We start from the raw sequence: 16,730 nt of genomic DNA on the forward strand, positions 1-16,730 counted from the left end.
AAGAAGAGATCAAGAAAAGGTGGCAAGAATATACAGAAAACCTGTATAGGAAGGATAACAATATCGGGGATAGCTTTGACAGTGTGGTCGGTGAACTAGAGCCAGACATCCTGAAGAGTGAGGTTGAGTGGGCCTTAAGAAGCATTGCTAATAACAAGGCAACAGGAGACGACGGCATCCCAGCTGAACTGTTCAAAATCTTGCAAGATGATGCTGTCAAGGTAATGCATGCTATATGCCAGCAAATTTGGAAAACACAAGAATGGCCATCAGACTGGAAAAAATCAACTTATATCCCCATACCAAAAAAGGGAAACACTAAAGAATGTTCAAACTATCGAACAGTGACACTCATTTCACATGCCAGTAAGGTAATGCTCAAGATCCTGCAAGGTAGACTTCAGCAGTTCATGGAGCGAGAATTGCCAGACGTACAAGCTGGGTTTAGAAAAGGCAGAGGAACTAGAGACCAAATTGCCAATATCCGCTGGATAATGGAAAAAGCCAGGGAGTTTCAGAAAAACATCTATTTCTGTTTTATTGACTATTCTAAAGCCTTTGACTGTGTGGACCATAACAAATTGTGGCAAGTTCTTAGTGGTATGGGGATACCAAGTCATCTTGTATGCCTCCTGAAGAATCTGTATAACGACCAAGTAGCAACAGTAAGAACAGACCACGGAACAACAGACTGGTTTAAGATTGGGAAAGGAGTACGGCAGGGCTGTATACTCTCACCCTACCTATTCAACTTGTATGCAGAACACATCATGCGACACGCTGGCCTTGAGGAATCCAAGGCTGGAGTTAAAATCTCTGGAAGAAACATTAACAATCTCAGATATGCAGATGATACCACTTTGATGGCTGAAAGTGAAGAGGAACTGAGGAGCCTTATGATGAAGGTGAAAGAAGAAAGTGCAAAAGCTGGTTTGCAGCTAAACCTCAAAAAAACCAAGATTATGGCAACCAGCTTGATTAATAACTGGCAAATAGAGGGAGAAAATGTAGAAGCAGTGAAAGACTTTGTATTCCTAGGTGCAAAGATTACTGCAGATGCTGACTGCAGTCAGGAAATCAGAAGACGCTTAATCCTGGGGAGAAGAGCAATGACAAATCTCGATAAAATAGTTAAGAGCAGAGACATCACACTGACAACAAAGGCCCGCATAGTTAAAGCAATGGTGTTCCCTGTAGTAACATATGGCTGCGAGAGCTGGACCATAAGGAAGGCTGAGCGAAGGAAGATCGATGCTTTGATCCTCCTTGAACTGTGGTGTTGGAGGAAAATTCTGAGAGTGCCTTGGACTGCAAGAAGATCCAACCAGTCCATCCTCCAGGAAATAAAGCCAGACTGCTCACTTGAGGGAATGATATTAAAGGCAAAACTGAAATACTTTGGCCACATAACGAGAAGACAGGACACCCTGGAGAAGATGCTGATGCTAGGGAGAGTGGAAGGCAAAAGGAAGAGGGGCCGACCAAGGGCAAGATGGATGGATGATATTCTAGAGGTGACAGACTCGTCCCTGGGGGAGCTGGGGGTGTTGACGACCGACAGGAAGCTCTGGCGTGGGCTGGTCCATGAAGTCACGAAGAGTCGGAAGCGACTAAACGAATAAACAACAAAGCATCTTTCTTTATTGTTGCTGCCAATACAGGTGCCTGCTTGTTTCAGATGGGCAGCTTGAATGATTTTCACAGCTTGAGTGATCCTGCTGGGAGTATATATTCTTGATATACACTCCTGGCTTTATTCGCTAATTCTCCCCTGGAACACATACTAACACACACATGCCATGATGAGGCAACACAGCTGGACTTAGGCAGGAAAGCTAATCTAGAGGGATCTATTATTACAATAAAATGAAGATCATCTGGAGGCTTTTTCCTCCTAACTCACAGTGATATTTCCTAGCAGGGAGATGATCACTAGTGGTGATTCTCCAGTTCTGTACTTTCTGGATCTTCCTTTTTTATTTTTATTTTTTTAAATATTTTTATTATTAATTATTCAAGATATAATTAAGGCACATAATCCAGAATATAAGACCAACAGAATACAAGTCTAAAAAAGAAACAGGAAAAGCTAAAACGGTACAGGAAAGAGCAAAAAACCTTATCAGACCAGTGGCTTCTGACTTTTCCAGCACAGGTATAAAAGTACATAAAAGTTAATCTCTTACTATTAATTAAACATTTAGTAACACTGTATCTCTAAAATCGAACCATTGAATCAAAATCTAAAATCAAGACTTTATTCTTTTGCATCTTCCTAATCACACTGTATAAGCGTTTTACATGATCAGCAATGACCTCCTCACAGTTTCAGATCTACTGATCCACAGTTTTTTCAATGCCTTGACTCCTGACAGCCATATGGAGAAGTCCCTTGCAGTTTTCTTGGCAATATTTTTGGAAGTGGTTTGCCACTGCCTTCTTCCTAGGGCTGAGAGTGATTGGCCCAAAGTCACCCAACTGGCTTCATGTCTAAAGCAGAGCTAGAACTCACACTCTTCTGGTTTCTAGCTCAGTGCCTTTAACCACTACACCAAACTGGCTCTCCATTGATTCACATACAAATTGCAATTTGTGACAATACATGGGTAGCTTTTAAAAGGCTTATCCTCATACATTCTCTGATTCTCATATAGATGTGACAATCAATTTGTCTGTTTTACCTCACGCCATATAGTCTCCTATACAGTCTTATGTACAGTTACTGTTTGAAGTGCATTGAGCAAGTATTGCTGAATAGATAATTTGTGTGAAAGGTTTCCTATTTATATGTTGCCATTATTTGCCCTGCTCGCCTTGGAGAGCTGGGTGAAACATCCACAACGAGATAGCAACTCTAGGTCTTGGTAACTGCCAAGGAGGGCTGTATTTGACAAGCCACACTGCTATAAACCACTTTGGATTCTTGCTTTCCATGAAGAGGAAAGAGGAATATTTTTCAAGAAAGATTGTGGAAGGCAGGGAATCACTAGAAAAGTGGAGCTTGAGCCAAAAATAAACCTGGTATGTATGAGCCCTGAATTCCAGGGGATTATCCCAGTTTCTAAACAAAGTCCTACATTCAAGACATAACAGTGTACTAGAAATAGTGATCTTAGGAATATGTGCTGGATATATATAAGGGCTTTAGGTTATTACATGCACATACCTGGGGGTAACAACTGGGAAAATAGATTTAGCTTTATAGAGTTTTATGGCCAGTATGTGTAATGATCTGTGGAAATATCCTTGAGAGACAGAAGGAGGAAGAGCTGCAGCCAAGGCAATGGTCACGTAAGAGACATCTCAGTCCACAGAAGGAAAGCGGGTGTGGAAAGTGTCTCAGAAGGGACCCTCCCTAGTCCCCTGGAAAGTAAAGTCAAGATGGGAGAGATGTGCTTTCAGACTTGTAAGATTCTGTTGCTGTAAACTCACAATAAAGGAAATGTTAGTACTCATGGTTTTGGTTTCTTGTCTAGACTACCTCGAAGGACTGGCAACATATTCTTGCCTCCTTTGGTAAAAAAAAAAGGCCAATGTGGCCCTAGCACAGTGGTTAGCCTTATCAGAAATAGATTTAATTTGTTCAAACCAAACCTCTGAGGATTGGAGTATTATTATTTATTTATTATTCAAATTTATTATTCAAAATTACCGCCCATCTCCCCCAAAAGAGGGACTCTGGGCAGTTTACAATAAAATCAAACTCCAATCAGAAATGTTAAAATCTCATAAAACCAGACCCATTATTATAAAATGCAATAAATAAATGTAAAATGCAAGAGGAAGTAAAATTCCAAGCTGGTGGGAGAGCCTCTAGGGTGCAAGCCACCCCCAAGAAAGGTTACTCACTTTCCCGCCCCAGGCAAGACGGCAGAACCAAGTCTTCAGGGCCTTCCAGAAGGTCAGGAGTGAAGGGGCCTGCCTCACCTCCGGCGGCAAGATGTTCCAAAGGGTGGGGGCCACTACAGAGAAAGCCCGTTTCCTGGACCCCGCCAGATGAAATTCTCTTATGGACGGAGTCTATAACATGCCCTCTCTGGATGATCGGGTGGGGTGGGCCGATGCAATGGGGATGAGACGGTCCCTCAGGTAACCAGGCCCCATGTCATGTAGGGTTTTAAAGGTGACAACCAACACCTTGAATTGGACCCGGAACAAACTGGCACCCAGTGCAGCTCGCGCAGCAAAGGTGTTATATGTGCCAACCTAGAGGCACCAAAAATGGCCCGCGTGGCTGCATTCTGGACCAGCTGAAGCTTCCGGATACTCTTCAAGGGTAGCCCCATGTACAGCGCATTGCAGTAGTTTATAAGGGAGATGACCAGGGCGTGAGTGACTGTTCGGAGGGCTTCCCGTTCCAGGAACGGGCGTAACTGGCGCACCCGAAGTTGCGCAAAGGCCCTCCTGGCCACGACTGTCACCTGCTCTTCGACCAGGAGTCGTGAGTCCAGGAGAACCCCCAGATTACGCACTGAGTTTGTCTGGGGCAGTGCGACCCCATCCAGAACTAAAGATGACAATTTCCCGGAAGGTGAGGTGCCATCAATCCACAGCCACTCCTTCTTATTATGCCAAGATATTTGAAGGATGAGTCTTGGTCTATGAGATTACTGTTTATCTGCCTTTGGTGTTTGCAGCATCTCAATCTGTTCAAGAAGGCTATAATTTCGGATCTGGAATAGTTTATTGTAAGCCACTCTTCCCTACAGTAATGATGGGCCACATCACTAGGATAGAGAAGCACAGCCAGCTGTCTATCATAAGGGCTTTTTTTGGTGTCTTCGAGTTAGTCTTGACTCCTGATGACTGCCTGGACAAATGCATGAAGTTTTCTTGGCCACATATTTAGAATTAGTTTGGCCTTGCCTTCCTTCTAGGGCTGAGAGAGAGCAACTAGCCCAAAGTCACCGATCTGGTTTCATGCTAGGGCAGGACTAGAACTTATACTCTTCCTGTTCCTACCCCAGTGCCTTTAACCACTACACCAAACTGGCTTGCATGAACACGTTTGGGTGGTGGTGGAAGGTGGTGACCACTTAATTTACATAGATATTGAAAGGGAGGGGCAGAATACAATCATGTTTAACTCCTTTCTGGATTGAGATGCCTGAAGAGAAATGGCTACATCCCATGTGTGTAATGATGTTTTCATGCAGCATCTTAAGTGGGCAAAGCTGTTTCTTTAATCCGCCTTAATGCCCTGTCCTCTGCAATTCTGGAGAGAAGGTATAATATGTAACACCCTTTTTAAAGTTACTCCCTAAAAATTACTCCCTTAACTTTTAGGATTCTATTAATACAAAATTTATTTTGTTCCTTTTAAATTATCTTTTATATTGTTTTGTTTCACCAGTCACTGACCCTAATAAGATTTCTATACATTAGACATTAATTTATAATTTATAAGCTCTGCTTCTGTTAAAATCCAATTTATGCATAGTTTTTAGTATCAAGATGAAAATATAATTTATAAATTAAACTGAACTTATATGTATATACTAGGACAGGGAGGGAATTCATGGCAATTCCTCTGTATTCACAGTCCATTTTCATCTTGATACTGAAAACTATGCATAAATTGGATTTTAACAGAAGCAAAGAATTAAGGATGATTTTGTATCAGAAACACCCTCCAAACAGTCTATGCTCATCATATACATTTTTTATATAAAATATAGCAACTGCAACAATAAATGCACTTATTTCCTTATAATATTTCAACATACATATACTTTATGCTAAACAGTTGAAAAGGATGTTATACTTGCAGACAGAAACATTTTATCAGCTGACATATGAGATATAAATATAGTATAACTTGTTCATGAAACAAATGTTATACACATAGACAAAAAAACTGCAAAAAACCCGTAGGGCCAATTGAGAATCTAGTTGCACTATGACACTTCCTGATTATAAAAAGGGCTTCTATTTTAGATCACAGAACTTGTTACAAAGACAAGAATAAATCTTCTGCTCGCCTGGGAGTCCATGAAAGGCATCTTTCAAAAAAAAACAAAGGTAAGAAAATCTCTATTTTATGCATCAGGGTGTGTGTGCATGCACATATTTATTTCAAGTTTTCAAATAAATATTAGTGGAACCGTTACTAAAGACTTTTAATAGTACAGTACTGTATTGTATATCAAATGAATGTTACCTTTTAGAACTATAAAAAATCCTTGTTTTTATAAAACAATCAAGATGGAGTGAACAACAGGTGAAGTAATGAATATGTGTGGTACAAATAAAATAAAATAAATACACTTAGCTGATTTAAATAAACAGGCACTGGTACCAGTACAGGCTGAAAATTACTAATGATTTCAAAAAGCAAAATACAGCCATTTCTTACACAGAACATGGGTACTACTTCAGGCATTCTAAAGGTTTGGGGATAGCCTATGAAGTTTTGACTTTTCCATACCAATGCAGAACGTCAGATTCAGAAATGGAAAACAGGCATATTGGAAGATCCATTATGCTAGTTTTCTTTATATCTGTTGGTCTTATCTCAAAACTCTTCGAATAATGGTTTTATTTTTATTTTTTCAATTCTTAATGTTTCCATAGCTACATATTTATTCAGCAAATCAAGGAACAATTAATCTTGATTTAGCATTTCTGCAAATAAGCCAGCATATTGTAAGAAACCAAGCAATGGATCGGTAGCTTCACTATCACTTTATTTCACCATCTCAGCCAGTCAAAATCATTAACATCCAAGTCTGTTCAGCCAACCACAGATTATGTTGGCATAACATACAGCAGGATTTGCACAACAGAGCTATAGTGTTTTGGATCTGGTTTCAAATAGGTGTTTTGGAGTATGTGGGGCCATGAATGTAGCACCTGTCTGCAATTTTTTTACAGAAGCTATTTCTTTTCCCAAGGATCATGCACTGTAGCTCATGTCTGGAATTGAATCTAAAGTGATGGAGAACCCTGCTGCACACCCATAGAGCAACTACACTGTCTAAATTCACAGAACACATGAACTACAGACCAGCAAATCGCATTTTAGACTAAGATGTTGTGCAAACCATTTGGACACTGAGTCATGAGAACCCAGAAAACTGTACATAACCCATACGTCAATAAAAGACAAGCCAACATGTCATATGAACATGGTCTTCTTGTACAGTCTGAATTCCATTAGAATAAGCTAATAAATATTAACCTACGTAGTCACTAATAGCAAGGATCTCCTCCAGAAAACTTAAGAGTGAAGCTTTAAAAGGCCATTCTTATGGGAGAGGACATGATACTTTTGGAAGCATGAGAAGTTGGCTATTATACCATACCCAGTGGAATTTTAACCATTTCCAGATTGGAGTAAAGATTGCACTACAGCAGCTATTTCTGTGATCGTTGCAAATCTTTTTAAATTGAGGATAGTGGGAGAAGGTAACCAATTTCTATTTCTCTTTGTCCTTTTAATGCTCTTGCTGTGTTTCATCATTCAGAACTTTTTGAAACAGTCATTGCCCCACTTTCAAGGCTAATCATGATAAACTGGAATGGCAGCATCTCACAGGATCTGACTGCAACCTCTGCAAGTGTAGAAAGTGGCACTGTCTACCAACCACACATATTTCACTCTCTGAATAGTTGAAACGAAGGAATGATGAAGGAAGAGCAAACTCTTTCTCTTTCACCCACAGAAGCAGAGGGGGAGAGAAGTCAGGGTAGATATCTGAAAAGCAGCAAGTATCTGCAACCCACCTGCAAGAGCAAAACAAAGCAGAGCTTCTCTTTCAACATGAATGACCAGCTTCCTCTTTCAAACCATTTGTTACCAGAAGAGTTTGCATCGTTTTAAATTCAAATACCTTCCACTTTCGTTATATCATTTTATTTTAGATAATATTTTTAGAGCTAGAGGAGATAATACTAATCTTTACCAAGAGAGACATTACATCAAAGGAAATGAGTTGATAGAAACAATCCCTAGATCTTTAGGTATGGGGCTATTTATGGATATGACCAATATTTAATATATCAAATTGCTTGTATTAACGAACTTCACGGATTCTTTGTGGCAATATTATAAATTAGAAATGTGAAATGTTGAGAGGACTTTTTTATAGCACTGAAAGGTAGATTAAGATCTAGTGATTGTCCTGTTTCTAGTGAACCAGCAAATTCTCTTGGTTCCTGGGATTCTTGTCAAGGATGCCAGATTAGGTCAATATTGGTACAATCCAAAGCAAGTAATTTCTCAGGTGTACTTGCTCAGGGTACGTACAACAGGACTAATTATGCCAAAACGCTTAAAGAAATAATAATTGTTATAACACGTTCTTCCTTTGAAATGCCTACAAATTATTGTACTATTGCAGTAGCCTATTCAGATGCTACTAAAAAAAGAAAAAGTAGATAATGAAAACTTGTCAGCCCACCATATACTACAGTTGAATGTTCTTATCTCATTAATTGCTATTTTTAAAAAAAAAAAAATACTCTGTGTAAAAGGATAGGCAGAAGAATTCTTCTCTCCATCTACTAAGCCATGTTGGGGATTGGACCCTATGAAACCTTTAAAAAGGCTCTGATTGGTAATTGTCACCTTAATACTTTTTTAAAAAAGCAGATTAAATATATAGCGCTAACACTTTTTAACTATAAAAAGATGGATAGGCTGTACTTCAAGCTAACTTTTTCTGGCCAATTAATAGATACCCCTGTTTAAGGCCTAGACAAGAGATGGGAGGCAAAGATAGATGACAGACAGAGATATATGAAAGTTAGTTCTCTCACATCTGTGTTTTACAGACAGTGAAAGACGAGGAAGAGCCAATCTGGCCATTTCAATTACAAAGAAGACACTGAAATAAGCCAGCCTGCTTAGAAGAGGGCCACCAGTCTGTTATATAGCATGGCAATAAAATTTTAAAAATGCAAGAGAATTGGAGTATTCCTTGTATGTATGCATGTATGCGTACACATGCATACAGTTCTTGAACCAAAGGTGTTGAAATTCTTCAGTTATGGCTTCCTACTTTCTACTTGCTTATCTGAAGTTCTTGGATTTTCTACGAGATTGCCTAAACAGTTCATTTCTGCCTGGGAGATATAGTATGGCTGTGTGTGTATGTGTGGGTGCGGGTGTGTGTGTTAAATAGTAAAATAGACATACTGGCTTTCTTTTACCTCAGGCCCATATAAACTACACTAACCAGTTGGCTAATTAAGTTCTCAATTTAGCATAATACTGGAAATATTTCTGAAGGTCAATTGATTGATTGATTGATTGATTGATTGATTGGATTTATCCCCGCCCATCTCCTCCCGTCGGGGGACTCTGGGTGGTTAATACACTCAGTTTTTCTAAAATGCCAATTTGGAATTGTCTGATTCTCAGTGCCTCTTACCATACAAAACTGTTCTATCCATTAACCATACTTGATCTTTCCTCTATTTTATTCTTAGACAACATATTAGAAAGCTATGAATAACTACAATCACAGTCTAATTACAATGGTTGGAAATAGCCATCCTGAGGAATACCGAATTTCGTCACTCATCTTCTACGGCTTCATTTTTACAACTGGCTTACTTGTAAATGTTACAGCTCTCTGGGTCTTCAGCTGCACCACCAAGAAGAAAACAACTATAACTATCTACATGATGAATGTTGCACTGCTTGATTTGTTGCTAATATTTTCTTTGCCTTTTCGAATGCATTATTATGGGAAACGCTTTTGGATCTTTGGAGATGTCTTCTGCCGGATTCTTAGTGCTCTCACTATTTTTTACCCCAGCATTGCAATATGGCTGTTAGCTTTTATAAGCATTGATAGATGTCTGGCTATAGTTCAACCCAAATATGCAAAGGAACTCAAGAACACAAGTAAAGCTCTGGTGGCTTGCACAGGACTTTGGATCTTAACTCTTGTGACAACATCTCCACTGCTCTTCTTATATTCTGATCCAGATAAAACTTCAAATTTCACTACCTGCCTGAAGATGATGGATATTATCTACCTAAAGGAAGTCAATGCATTAAATTTTTCTCGGCTAGTATTTTTTTTCTTGATTCCCATATTTAGTATGCTTGGTTGTTATCTAGTCATCATTTATAGTATAATTCATGGAAGAACTTCCAAGCTGAAACCAAAGGCTAAAGAGAGATCAATCAGAATCATCGTAACACTAATTAGCCAAGTGCTTGTATGTTTTGTGCCTTTTCACATTTGTTTTACATTTCTGATGCTCCAAAATGGACAAGCAAGCTACAATCCCTGGGGAGCGTTCACCACCTTTCTCATGAATCTCAGCACATGCCTAGATATTATCCTGTACTACCTGGTTTCTAAACAATTTCAGGCCCGAGTTATCAGTGTCATGCTTTATCGTAATTATCTTCGAAGTGTTCGGAGAAGAAGTATACGATCTGGTAGCGTGCGTTCATTAAGTAATATTAACAGTGAGATGATATAGAACAAATGAAGCAATACAATATATATAAAGTAAAGCTTAGAATAAACTAAATTTCCAATAAATATATTATGCTTAGAAAGGAAAGTTTTATTATTTCTCTCTTTTTTTCCTCGTTTTTTCTTTGAAAAAGAGATTACACTAGCTTGAAATGCATAATAATTTCTGCCTCTTTAATATATTCCATTTTCCTTCAAGATTTATTCTTGCATTACCTTTGCTGCTGGGGTTTCAACCTCATAACTTCTATGAGTTACACAATTTATTAAGACAGAGTGATATAAAACATTGTTCAAAACCACGATTTCAGCATTTACAGTATTGGGAAGATGGTAGAAAATTCCATATTTCTAAATCAAGTGTTTCATCTTTAATAAAATTTAAGTCTAATGTGTGCACTCCTTAAGGCAAGATGAAAAGGTCTCCAAACATGCTAAGTCTTAAATTCCTTCTGGGAATAATTTACATGTGCTTTCATTTGTCGAAGTAGGTGGCACCACCCAGTCAACTTTGGCTAATCTCATAAAAGCTAAGGAGAGTCAGACCTGTTCAGTTCATAGATGAAGGACCACCAGGAAATCGACTGTTGTAAGCCATATTGAAAAGTAAGAAAAGAAAATCCCATAAAAAGGCAATGGCAAGTCATTTCTTTTTATTACTGGCAAGAAAACTATATGGAGATGGAGATGTATTCACCAAGAATTAAGCTTAACTTGGGAAGATTTTATTTTAATCGTAGGCGCCAATGCCAATGCATATTCAAGTATGTTACTGTGCTTCTAGCTGCTTATAACATAGATTTTGTTATGTTAAATAATGTATTATTACAGTGGAGAGGGGAATGTCTGGGTAAAAGGTTTTCTGCATCTGCAGCAATGCTGAACTGAACACCAAAGCTCTTTCTCCTGCCAAGAAATACGAAACAAATGAAGAAACTGATACTTGAATGAAACAGCTAAAACCAAGGCATGGAAGGAAATGGTTAAAGCTCTCTAATAGAAATATAAACACATCCATCAAATTAAAGACCTTCTTCTGAGTAACGATGTTAAATAAAGCTTAGCAAGATGTTACATGTAAAACTGAATTTAGGGTTAGGGTTTCCATCCTGAATAAAAACCCTTGCAAGTGAAGCCATTAAAAAAAAATCTTTTAAATCTTTTTATTGCTTTCTATTAGAATAATAGAGAAGTCTTTATTTACAGAATTTACTGTAAATTCTGATACATATCTCACCAGTTTACCATCAAATAGGAAGATTTCACTGACATGTGTTCAACCACCCAGAGTCCCCCGACAGGAGGAGATGGGTGGGGACAAATTAGATAAATAAATAAAATGTTTTCAAATGACCATCACTACTGTAAGAAAGCTATCAACCATTTTTTGGCACTCTCAAATACAACCATATTCTCTACACAATAACTACACTGGCTAGGAATAAGAGCTGTACTATAATACCCACAGGCGATGCCAGGTTGGGGAATGCTACTCTAGAGACATTTATGGACGCACAGAAATACAGCCTTAAATACGGTGCTGAATTTAACTCTTAATCCCCAGTGGGAGTGCATTGAGGTGGGGGGGTGAAATAAAACAAAAAAAAAATCTAGAAAATAAAAAGCAATGCACTGAAGACAGTGTGCAGCTGGGTTGGCAACTGATTGCTCAGTCAATCTGCCCTGAAGTTGATCCAGTCATGACTGGATAAAATCATGAAATTTTGGAGATAGAGAGTTGCATCCAAAGGCATCTGTTAATTGATAAAACAGCATCTGGAATTAACTGTGCCATTTTATCTGTATTCACCCCAAATCTGCTCTAAAGAATCAGGTGACCCTTCAGAGCAGATCTGAGGGACAGCTGGGTAGCCTTACAAATTCAATAAATAAATAAATGGAGAGTGAAGGGGAGAAAAGTCTCATCTATAACTGAATATATCCACCCAAATTCCAACTGATTAACAGTATGGACATATAAAACTCACTAATTTCAGAATGCAGCAATCTGGAGAATTCAATTCCTCCTGTGGATGATGCCAAACCTTCTCCAGACCTTACTGTTCTGGGGTCAGTTGGCAGTTTCCAGAAATAACCTCCAAGCCACAAACAGCTGTAGATAACCTAATGGTGGTCTGAGCCCAGAACAGCTCTGTTTTGTCCAGGAGACTTATTATTTCTGATTCAGAGGATTTATTTCTGGGAACTGCCAAACTATCCCTGGAATAGCAAGTTGTGAAAATCTAACAAGAGAACAGAGCATTCTAAAGTTCTAAGGAACATTCAATTCCTGAATAGGTGAATTTTGCACATCCCAAATTAACAACATTTAACACTTCATTTTTATAAATTTCAATAGCCATGGAAATAATATTTAAGATATAAACACCTTAACAGCAACTTACAATCCTGAAGGCAAGCTGTTGATGCTGAGGCCAAAAGAATATTCAATAGCTTCTACCAGGACAAAATCAAACATCACTGATAGCATCCAGGAGCCCAGCAAAAATGACTGAAAAATAAAAAAGAAGAAGTCATAATCACAAACTGAATACTCTTTATAACAAAAAACTAATCAATTTCAAAAAAATACAATGTTGAATGGGATGATTATCCATGCAGCACATACTATTATCTCCAAATCTGTATACGATTCAGTATTTCTAATTCCATCTAATCTGGAGACTGAATTTTTCATGCTGGCAAAAAATAGGGCCATATAAGAAAGGCTGCATCTTTTGTGTGTGTGTGTGTGTGTGTATATTTCCCCCCTAGTTCCTAGTGGCAAGCCACCCAGAGCCATATGGGAGTCAGATGGCCTATAAAATAAATAAATAAATATTTAGCTCCCAAAAAAGCTCACAGAAAATGGATAGCACCTAAAGAACAAAATTTAAAGATACAAATTTATGTGGAGAAATTAAGATTACAAAGTATAGACTATGCTGTACCAAACAAAGGTTTAGCAGTAGCATCCCAGAACTCACTATTGAACCTGCAGAGTTGAGTGCTTGGGTTGTTGATGAAGTAAGAGCATTTCTACTTTAGGAACTGTATCTGATTTTGGATAACAGACAGTCAAGTTAGGCAACGAGTCATAACACTGCATTATCTGTGAATCACCAAGAGTCCTTCAGGATTGCGGAAGGATATTATAATGAATTAATAAATAAATATCAAGAGAATACAATAGCAACATTAATGGCATCAGCATTTAAATTCTCATGTTTTCATTCTCTGAGAACTACAGTTCTGCAACCAGACAGCTGCTGTACTATGTGATACACATTAATTTCACATACAATGCAGAAATTATCTGTGACTGTTCCACAGCATTCACATTGGAGTGGAATGAACTGTCCAGATAGTCTGCAAGCTTTAACAGTATATCTATACTGTTCACAAAAAATTACCATTTGCATAGAGTAATGTATTAAAACTATAGTGCATTTAAAGCTAATTAAAGTATTTTAATGCTAATTAAAGAAAGACGGATGTACACTGCTACTTATGAATTGTAACAAATTTTTGGAATCAGCTATTTGCGGGACCACCTCTCCCTAAGAATATCCACCCATCCCAGTAGATCAGATAGGGTGGGCGTGCTCCAGGTCCCCTCCCTCAAATCTTGCCATCCAATGGGACCTCGGAAGCATGCCTTTTCCGTGGCTGCCCCTACCTTGCGGAACACCCACCCACTGGCGAGTCAACAGGACCCCACCCTTCTATCCTTTCAGAAGGCCATTAAGACCTGGCTGAGGCTCTGGGATAGGATTGTGCAGGTAGAAAGTATGGAAGGAGGGCAGCTGAGCCTACTGTGGGGCATCTCAAGGTGACAATTGTGGTGCAGGGTTTTTGTTTTATTGTTTTATTGTTTCATTGTTTTTACTGTTTAATGTTTGTTTTATGTATTGGTTTTATTGTTATTGTGAGCCACCCAGAGTTGCTTAAGATGGGTGGCCATATGAATTTTTTAAATAAATAAATAAGTCTATACAATGGTCATAGCCCTAGCTTCAACTGATAAGCAGGGCACAGCTTTGTAAGAAAGGCATCTGAAGGGCCACAGGGAGTCATGCAGGGAGCTACAAAGTATAGTATCTGCATAAACTTTGACATCAGGACCTAATAATCTAGAGCCCCTGAAAATGGAGCACCATGCTCTGGCCTGGAATCCACAAGAAGCAATCACCGTACAGTAATGTTACAAACAGGGCTTCCTACATGTTAGGAAGTATCAATACACTCCTACACAGAAACACATCAGAAAAAGAGTGTGAAGTTCAATAAATGAGGGCTGGCATTTTGAATATTTACACCTATTCTCAAAGAGACAGCACTTGAGATAAGTGATACATGTCAGATGAAGATATAACTCTTAAAACCTCAGAGAAAGTTGTTAGCTAAATTCTGTCCAAGTTCCTGCTGTCCAGGACCCTCATTACTGATCCCTAAAGGTACCTCCTTGCAGATTTCTGCAAGATAGAACAGTCGCAAACCAAGCCCCAATTTATACACTGCAGTGCATACTCATGCACTCATACACAAAGTACATCTTTAACTGCTGCCTTAGAATAGAAATGGCCATTCATTCATTCAAGCTGCTACATACTGCTCTATTTATTAGGTCAGTAGACCCAGAATGGTTTACAATATAGACCAAATAAAAACAGTGAAAAAAGTATATAAAACATTGTATTACAAAAAAACAATTTGTAAAGGCGGCATGGGTTCACTATCCACACTGAGAGCTTGCCAAAGCAGGACAGTTTTTATACACTGCAAAAAGCAAGACTGGAGTATCATGTAATTCGGGGGCAAGGTTTCCATAGTGTGGGCCCCCACCAAAAAGACACATCTCTGGGCCTCCACTCTTTTCTTCTCATGAGGTGAACTTGAGGTATTTGCATAGCAACTGACCTAACCTGATCAAGCATAGAAACAGGAAAATCCTTTTCCACTATCACATTTTACGCTACATGCAAAGCATTATACAATGTCTTGTTTTCTAAAATTAAATTCATTTTAGCTATCATTTCCCTTCCTTATTTACTTAAAGAAAGATGCATTTTCTAAATGGAAATATAAAAATGGCTCCTAGAATTTTTGAATACCTATTGTGCTAAGTACAGGAATAGGAAAAGGAAAGACAAGTGAGGAATGTAAATATATTACTTGTGAAACATGAGAACAAAACCAGAACCTGAACTTACTGAAAATTTTCTACTGCCATATCGCCTTTCAAATATCCTGAAGTTGTAGATAAGCAAACTACTGCAGAAAGTGTCTTTAAGATCAAGACACACTGTTCGCCCACAGAGCAGCCTCCAAATCTGAAAGGTAATACACAGTAGTCATAGTTTCCCCCTGAATTTTATGGAAATTATTTAATGTACGGCAGGCAAACTTTAGCAGCTGGGAGATGCACTTTACAAAAAAAAAAAAAGAGGAGTTGCAGTGGGCAGGATGATATTGCAATGACATGGGGCCAAGGTTTTCTATAAATTTCCTTCTGTATTTCTGAAGTCAGGTGAAGTGTTAAAATAAATACAAGTTTAAACACCAATGTTTACTTTTCTATCATGAAATGGCAGGAAATAGCATCACCATTTCTCGTGGTTTGTCACTGAAATTCAGCTACCCCATTTCTGGGGCCATTAAAGGTTCAGGGACAGTAGGCAGGTTCCATCTCCTGCCAACTCCAAAACGTATGCTTGAGTCATGTTGAAAGTTGACAAAAACAGCAGGAAATATAGCTTCAAATGTCAATTACTCTTTTCCATAAGCTATTTTATCAGAATAAAGGTCTTGTATGAATAGATTGTTCTTTTCCTTACAGCTTTCACCTTATAAATTATGTGTTAACTGAAGTCACATTTTCCAGGTGTAGTTCCACTCCATCTACCTAGGGAAGTTCTTCCTACACTCCAAAAACCACCAGCCCATAGCACAATAAATGTGTAAAATGCACAAGGCCATAAAACGCTGTTAATAGTTATCAAAAGGAATCCTTCTCACAAGGACACTGCTATTGTTGGAACAAGTATTACCTTACATCCCCATTTAAAGACACAAGTAAATGAAGGGGTGTCAGCACGCTTCAGCTACCCAGACTTTTAAGTGTGCTAAAGGTAGCTATAAATATTTTGCCCATGTTAACTTTTTTTCCCTTGTGCCCATAATATCAGACATTCATTTCTGACTAAACTCCGTACTACATGTGGCTGAGCACACCTATGCTTTTTTATTTCTCAATTACATTCGCAGCAGGGAGAGGGAACAGATCTCTTC

The 16,730-nt window shown here is 38.5% G+C and overlaps 2 protein-coding genes across 3 annotated transcripts in view; one reads left to right on the forward strand and one right to left on the reverse strand.

Annotated features, from left to right (window-relative positions):
- Positions 1-16,730, reverse strand: part of UBAC2 (UBA domain containing 2) — a 108,275-nt gene that overhangs the window by 81,589 nt on the left and 9,956 nt on the right. For both annotated transcript variants that reach the window (XM_063304818.1, XM_063304819.1), the window contains 2 exons: positions 15,653-15,772; positions 12,845-12,951 (listed from right to left, as the gene is read on the reverse strand). In XM_063304818.1, coding sequence (XP_063160888.1) covers positions 12,845-12,951; positions 15,653-15,772 — 227 coding nt within the window. The remainder of the gene's footprint in view (positions 1-12,844; positions 12,952-15,652; positions 15,773-16,730) is intronic.
- GPR18 (G protein-coupled receptor 18) lies at positions 9,384-10,484 on the forward strand. The gene has a single exon (XM_063304331.1). The coding sequence runs from the start codon at positions 9,451-9,453 to the stop codon at positions 10,441-10,443; it is 993 nt and encodes a 330-aa protein (XP_063160401.1). The 5' UTR covers positions 9,384-9,450; the 3' UTR covers positions 10,444-10,484.

Source organism: Candoia aspera, chromosome 5 (assembly GCF_035149785.1).
Source record: "Candoia aspera isolate rCanAsp1 chromosome 5, rCanAsp1.hap2, whole genome shotgun sequence".
Lineage (NCBI taxonomy): Eukaryota > Metazoa > Chordata > Lepidosauria > Squamata > Boidae > Candoia > Candoia aspera.